The sequence below is a fragment of the Muntiacus reevesi genome, chromosome 2, assembly GCF_963930625.1.
Source record: "Muntiacus reevesi chromosome 2, mMunRee1.1, whole genome shotgun sequence".
Lineage (NCBI taxonomy): Eukaryota > Metazoa > Chordata > Mammalia > Artiodactyla > Cervidae > Muntiacus > Muntiacus reevesi.
Genome location: NC_089250.1, coordinates 213,844,539 through 213,851,877, shown reverse-complemented (window position 1 = coordinate 213,851,877; position 7,339 = coordinate 213,844,539). Strand labels below are relative to the sequence as shown.

Sequence of the window (7,339 nt, the reverse complement as noted above, 5' to 3'; positions counted from 1 at the left end):
ATGCATGGCCACTTTCAAATCTTCCCCATACATGCAGTTGTTTTTGAATGTCCTAGTCTTTAATATCTGACTCTCAAAAGGAGAAAAGACAAAAAAATGAAGGGGGGAGGCCTGTTGGCCTTTAAATCACCCAGAAATTGTTTCAGGTGGAGAGGGAGGGGCTTGTAAGAATTCAGGAGAAGTGCAGCAACTATGGCCATTTACATCTTTTCCCACACCTATGTGATCAGCAGCAATCAGTGGATCAGAGCACATATCCTTGACATTGGGAGTACATGGTTGTTTTTGCCTACCCTAGCTCCCACAAGCTGTGCATGAGCAACTCCAGGAACACAGGCATAGCTGCCTGCCATATGGCTGGAAGTGTTGAATGTGTAGCTGCTACTGTGCTAAGAACTAAAATTGACCAAAATTTGCAGTTTACCATCCCAGGTCTTCCCCTGCAAGTTTCAAGCCTTCAACAGACTCTAAAATTCCAAAATAGTTAGAGCACACAGATTCTGCTAAAGCAGTTGTTGTCTAGCTTCCGGGAAGTTGAAGCCCTGGTGTATCCTAGCCCACAGCCTTCCCAGAAAATTCCTCTAAAGTATTTTTTAATTACCTTTAGAAACATATTCTCCAAGTTGTCAAAGATAAACAAAGCCAGACATTAAAGTGGTAAGGACAGATCTTAATCAGTAATATACTATTTCAATAGGAGAAAGAGTCTAGCATAAACTGAATTCCACTTATATCTGCACAGAAGTGATACTAGAAAGGGTTTTCCAGGTGATGCTAGTGGTAAAGAACCCACCTACCAATGCAGGAGACATATGAGACATGGGTTCGAACCCTGGGTCAGGAAGATCCCCTGGAGAAGGGCATAGCAACTCATTCCAGTATTCTTGCCTGGAGAATCTCATGCATAGAGGAGCTTGGTGGGCTACAGTCCATAGGGTCACAAAGAGTTGGATGTGACTGAAGTGACTTAGCACGTGTGCATGATATTTTAAAGGGAGAGTGAAGGTGTAGGCAAGAGGGCAAGCAAGGGCTCAGCAGTGTTGGGAAAGTGAAAAATTCCCCAAAGGGGTGAGTAGTCCATGTGAAACTCATCTTGATTTGCTACCTGGTTTCTCAGGTGGCTCAGTGGTAAAGACTCCACCTGCCAAAGCAGGAGACACAGGAGAATGGGGTTCGATCTCTGGGTGGGGAAGATCCCCTGAAGTAGGAAATGGCAACCCACTCCAGGATTCTTGCCTTGGAGAATCCCATGGACAGAGGAGCCTGGCAGGTTACAGTTCATAGAGTCTCACAGAGTTGGACATGACTGAAGCAATTGAGCACGTGTGCATGAGCAATGCATTCTTGTTCATTCTTACAAATTTAGGCTCCTATGCTTCACAAAGCCCAGGTGGCAGGAGCCCCATCCTCAGCTCTTGGCTAGAACAATTAGTAAGTTCTGACAGCCTTGAGTTTTCTTAGATCAGCACTTTTAAGGAGGGCTGGGGTCATCCTAGGGACCTTGAGTGGTTAGAAACTATGTTAGTGTCTGTCCAAGTCTTTATAGTTCAAGGTTGAGGCTTAGCAGAGAAGGAGACTCAGGGGGGCCAGGCTAGAGTCTGGTCAAGGAGACAATGCTTGTCAAAGTAAAAACTACAGATAGGGCCAGAGCTGCCTGACAATCATTCCCAATATTCGTCCCTTTATGCTTCTTTGAGCTAACCTTACCTCTGTTATTGGAGTAAGTGAGTCTCTTTCCAAAGTTTGAATGCACTTATACATATGTATGTGTATACGTGTATGTATGTATTCATAGGAAACATATATGTGTGTGTTTTAGCAAAACTGTGTACTGGATTCACTGTATAAACCATTCTTAGAGCCTTGCCATGACAGTGCCATTATTTTTGATTTGAACATGGTAGTCTATGTTATGACTTGTCCATAGTCCTAGTTTCCTATGGAGGGCTATTTGGGTTGTTTCCAATTTCTACTGGAAGTGCAATAAACTGGATGGCAATAAACACTCTTATGAATGCCTCCTTAAAGTGCTTCTTGAACACAGAGTTGGAAAGTTGGAATTACTGCGTCCTTGAACGTGCATTTAAAATTTTAATAGATGCCACCAAATTGCCTTTTTAAAGCAGCCCAACCCACTTATACTCCTGCCAGCCACGTAAAAGTGTTTATTCTTCCCACTTTGCCCAACACTGGATAGAATCAAAGTTCCTAGTACTTGCTAATCTGCTAGGTCAAAAGTAGTCGTTTTATTTGATTGTTTCCACTAGCCATTTGCGTTTCCTCTTCTGAGACCTGGACCAAGTCCTCTGATATTAAAATGACTTCTGATGAAATTCTGCACTGTTCCCCGGCTCTAGCAGTGGGGTCATAGGCCCGAGTCAAGCTAAGCGTAAGATGGAGAGGGGGAACAGTGAGGGGCAGAGGGAGTGAAGAAGAACACATTTTTCTCCCCCCCTAGAGCAAGAAAGTGAAAAGTGGAAGTGAAGTCGCTCAGTCGTGTCTGACTCTGCGACCCCATGGACTGTAGCCTACCAGTCTCCTCTATCCATGCGATTTTCCAGGCAAGTGGGTTGCCATTTCCTTCTCCAGGGGATCTTCCTGACCCAGGGATTGAACCCAGGTCTCCCACATTGCAGGCAGACGCTTTACCGTCTAGACCAATGGGAGTGAAACTGAGGAGAGGCCCCAGACTCCGGAGTCCAAGGTCTTGGCCAAGTGAGTTCTCTGTCCAGTTTTGTTAGTTCTTGGTGGAGGGCAGGGGAAGGGTAGGGAAGGGAAGTGTCCTAGGAACTGCTCTGAGGGGGCCAGGCATCCTGGGGTTGGGCCACCAGCAGCTCTTCCTGGTTGACACCCCCTGGGCTTGTCTTATCTTCTAGGCAGTCCACCCTCCCTGCAGCAACATCAGATCCAGGGAGGAGGGGGGAAAGGGGGAAGGTGGAGCCCTGCAAAGGTGAAGCTATGTTCAGCCCCCACGCCAGGCAGGGCAGATAACTTCGTCTGGTGCCGCTGTGCACACGTGCCGCCTCCCGGGTGCAGTCCCCCGTGCTGGCGCTGGCTCTGCTCCCAGCCTCCGCGGCGCCTCCGGACCCATGCAGTTCTTCAGGGTGCTGCGTCTCCTCTGGATGCTCAGGGCCTTCCTGGGGTCCACAGGTGAGGAGGCGCGGTGGGGGAGGGCTGCGGAGACCGTCCTGATGTCCCAGGGCAGAGTGTGTGTGCCTGTTTGGGGGGACCCTGAGGTCTAAGGAGCCCGAGGAGGGGTCCCTCAGAGCTCTCTGTGCGAGCAGAACCGAGGCAGAGGGAGGGGAGGGCAGCTGGGTCCCAGGGGCTGCTCTCCCCCAGGGGCCGAGCAGGTTTGCAGGAGTCCGCGTGCATCAGTTGGATGAGATAACCTCTTTCTGGAAGAGTGCTCTTCCCACTTGGACTCAGGTTTCGGAGCCCCCTTCCTCCTGCTGCTCCTGCTCCCCCAGCTCTGACGCTTCCTCCATCCTGGATTCTCCCTCCCTTTGTGCGCGCTTGCCTGGTCGCTTCAGTGCTGCCTCCCTCTGGGCAACCCCATGGACTGTAGCCCGTTGGGCTCCTCTCTCCACGGGATTTCTCAGGCGAGAGTACTGGAGTGGGCTGCCATTTCCTTCTCCAGGGGATCTTCCCAATGAAGGGATTGAACCCACGCCTCCTGCATCTCCTGGATTGCAAGCAGATTCTTTACCACTGAGTCCCTGGGGAAGCCCCATCCCTCCCTTTACTTCCGCTCACTCAGCCCTCCTGAGGGACCTGTGTCTGCCCTGGGAACCCCTCCTTTCTCTGGGGCATCTCCACTTTTGGTCATGGTGGCCCCTCCTCCAGTTCTGCCCCTGACTCTCCCACCCCGACCCAGCCCACGTTTCTGGACACAGGTGTCCTTGGCAGGGTGGTGGGGGGAGATCCTGATGGTTCCCAAGACGTGCTGAGTCTAGTTGAGGACGCTAACCCCAGAGAGGGCAGGGGTTCTGAGTGTTTCCTGCTCACAACTGCTGTGTCTGCCGGTCACCCTCAGTGTCATGAGATCTTTGAGCTTCACTCTGGTGAGAGTGGTAACCTGTAAAATGGGGTTGAGGATACCGTATCTGTAGAGAGAAGGGCTCATGTTTGTAGACTAGTTAATCGAGATAGAATAGGTAATAGAAAATACATATTTTTGGTACCTTTTTAAAAAGAATATTATTTATTCGGTTGCACCGTGTCTTAGATTCAGCTTGAGGGGTTTAGTTCCCTGACCAGGGATCAAACCCAGGCCCCCTGCACTGGGAGCATGGAGCCTTAGTCACTGGACCACCGGGGAAGTCTCAAAAACATATCTATGTTTGTTATTAACACAGCTAAACATTAAGGTCTCCCAGGACTCATGCTTGCCTGCCGAGGTGTCTCTTTCTGGAAGTTTCCTTTTCTGTCCTGTATCTCAGCCTGTGTGTGGTCCTCTCTTCTTGCCCCTCAAACTCAGTGAAGTCGGAGCTTCAGTCTCCATCTTCCACTTTGGTATTCTCTTGGCAACTTTCCATCTCCCTTGCAACCCTGTCTCCCAAAGTCCATGATGGGTCCCCATCCTCAGCCCAGGTTTGGCTGGATTCTCTCTCTCTCCAAAGAGGAGAGTCAACCCAGACAGGAGTGGGTCACAGGGAGAGGGGCAGAGGTGGGCCAGAGGGTGGGGCCCAGAAGCAGAAGGGACGGAGACTCTGGGCAGCAGGTGAGGGTGGGAGGAGCAGAGTAAGGGGGACGTGGGTGTGTGAGGAGGAAGGGATGGGAGAGGCGATGGCAGGAGGTAGGACCTTTGCGGAACCTGCATGCTCAGCACATGCCATTCTGGGACTGTGAGGTCAGTACTCAGACAAGGTGACCAAGGAATCAAGGGTGTCTCCACTGCAACTTCCCATGGGGAGGCTGCCCTGGGGAGCAGACAGATGTTTTGGCCCTCATTTATTTATTATTATTGTAAAAAACATTTGTGTCTTTGGCTCCGTCCGGTCTTAGTTGCGGCACATGTGATCTTTCAGTTGCGCCACGTGGGATCTTTAGTTGCGGCTTGCGAACTCTTAGTTGTGGCACGGGGGATCTAGTTCCCCAACCAGGGATCAAACCTGGCTCCCTTGCATTGGGAACATAGAGCCTTAGCCACTGGATCACCAGGGAAGTCCCCAGATGTTGGCCTTTAGAAACTTGAAGGACCCAGGCCCCAAAATGCTCTGATGGGGGAATAACTGGTGGCACTTCCTACCTTCTGTGACACGTACCTGGAATATGGGGAAGTGAGTAACCTATGTGGTGTTAAGGTGACAGACTGACCTACCACTGAGTTCCTCTATTCTACTGCCAATACAGGAACTTCAGCCACGGCCACATCCACCTCTAATGAGCTTTGGCGCTCTGCTCTAAGGAATCCCCCACACACCAAAGGCACAGCAAAGTGGCCACTGAACACCCCCAAAACTTATCCCACTCCTAAGAGTAGGAAAAATATACCGATGACTACTACCACCTCCCCTAACTCGAAATCCCTGTCTAAAACATTGCTCAAATCACCCATCAATTCCAACCCCCCAACAATCCCCACGTCCAAGTTTGTCTTCAAGGTTGAAACCAGCCCACCTACCATGATCGTCTACATGGGCTCGACAGAGTGCACCAATCCAACAAGCCTCATAATCACCACCACTTACCCCACCACCACCTGCGTGAGCCAGACCCACGTGTCCTTCCCCAGCTCTCACCCCACCACGCCGGGGACAGAGACACCACGGACAGCCATCACCAGTGCTTATCCCGTGTCAACAACCAAGAGAGTCACCTCCGCCGTGACCAGTCCCCCCACAGTCACCACTCCAGGGAAAACTCCCACAACCACAGCCCCACTCTCCTCCTTTGTCCCAGCCACACACACAACCCCAGATACTCTGATCTCCTCTATGACTGGTACCACTAAAAGGACTACCCCAGCCGCGGCAAGTGTCCACACAGCTGCGTCTCCTACCCCAACAATCCTGCCTACCTCTGCTACTACCCCTTCTCTGACTTCTAGGAACACCTTGATAACAACAGTGTCTGACAAAAGCTTCTCACCCACCACTGATAGTGACTTGATTACAACCACTACTTCACTTCCAGACATGCTCAGTACTTTTAAAACATCCACAGCCACCACTCCAGCACCCACTTCAACTGACATGTTAACAACACCTACAACACCAGCTGCACCTGCTGCTACTGAAGCAACCACTGGAATAGGTACACCAAACACAACTCCTGTGAACACAATGGGCTCCATGAAAACAACACTCATTCCAGGGACTGACATTCCCACAGAAACTCTCACTGCCTCGGTTACTTCAGTTTCTCCAGTCATGTCCTCAACCAGTCCTGCCACATTTACCACATCCAAATCCAGCCCTGCGCCAACCAGCACTGATACACACGTGACATCCACTGCCAAGGGACCACCCCCCACCACTGTAGCCACTACAGAAACAGGCGAGACAAGGGTCCCAACATCTCATGCTTCTTCCACCAGGAAAACCACATTTCTTACTACCACTGATGTTTCTACAGAGGCTCTAACAACAGAGATTACTTCTGCGGCCCCAGTCACACCATCATATACTCTCACAAATACAATCATTTATCCAAGTGCTTCTACTTCAGTGACCACCAGTACCTTGATATCACCCATCAGTAAGCATCAGTCTTCATCTGCTTCAACCACAGACCAGGCCTCCCCTTTGACCAGAGACAGGAGCCCTTTCTCCACTCTGACTACCAGATTCCAAAATACCCACACCAGTGCTGCCCTTTCAACTCACAAGAGCAAATCCACTGGATCCACAACAGAAATCACCATTCCCACGGACACTGCAGAGCATGCCACCTCAACGACAGCCATGCTGCCCACTCCTTCCATGACAAAGACAACAGAGAGTTTGAAAACATATATGTTAACCACACTCACGCCGAACACACCACAGAGTACTCTAGGCAACGTATGTAAAACTGGTTCCAAAACACGAAGCACAGAAACATCTGCAATAACCTCAGTTTTCCCTAACTCTAGATGGACACAGACAACCACAAAAATAATCCTATATTCCGGTAGTAATGGTAACAATACCATATTACGAAAACCCACCAAACTCAAAACCAGGCAAAGCATGAAAACAATGAATGACAATGATTCCAAAATTACTCTATCCAGATTATTGAAAGAGCAGCAAAATACTACTGATTTTTCCAACACCAACTACAATATTCAAAAAATATTAGGCACATTGAACACAAATAATATTACACCTACAATGACATGGAGAACAGCCCATGC

The 7,339-nt window shown here is 49.8% G+C and overlaps 1 protein-coding gene across 1 annotated transcript; it reads left to right on the top strand.

Annotated features, from left to right (window-relative positions):
• Positions 1 to 2,394: 2,394 nt before the first annotated feature.
• LOC136157417 (mucin-3A-like) lies at positions 2,395 to 6,076 on the top strand. Its single transcript, XM_065919315.1, has 4 exons — positions 2,395 to 2,410; positions 3,037 to 3,150; positions 5,428 to 5,972; positions 6,050 to 6,076. Exons 1-4 carry the CDS (start codon positions 2,395 to 2,397, stop codon positions 6,074 to 6,076), a joined length of 702 nt encoding a protein of 233 aa, XP_065775387.1.
• Positions 6,077 to 7,339: the final 1,263 nt, after the last annotated feature.

Excerpts from the sequence above, each read along its gene's own strand:
- LOC136157417 (XM_065919315.1), top strand. Across the intron at positions 3,151-5,427 it reads GGCCTTCCTGGGGTCCACAG|GCACAGCAAAGTGGCCACTG; the intron begins GTGAGGAGGCGC and ends CACACACCAAAG. Across the intron at positions 5,973-6,049 it reads AAAGGACTACCCCAGCCGCG|GAACACCTTGATAACAACAG; the intron begins GCAAGTGTCCAC and ends TCTGACTTCTAG.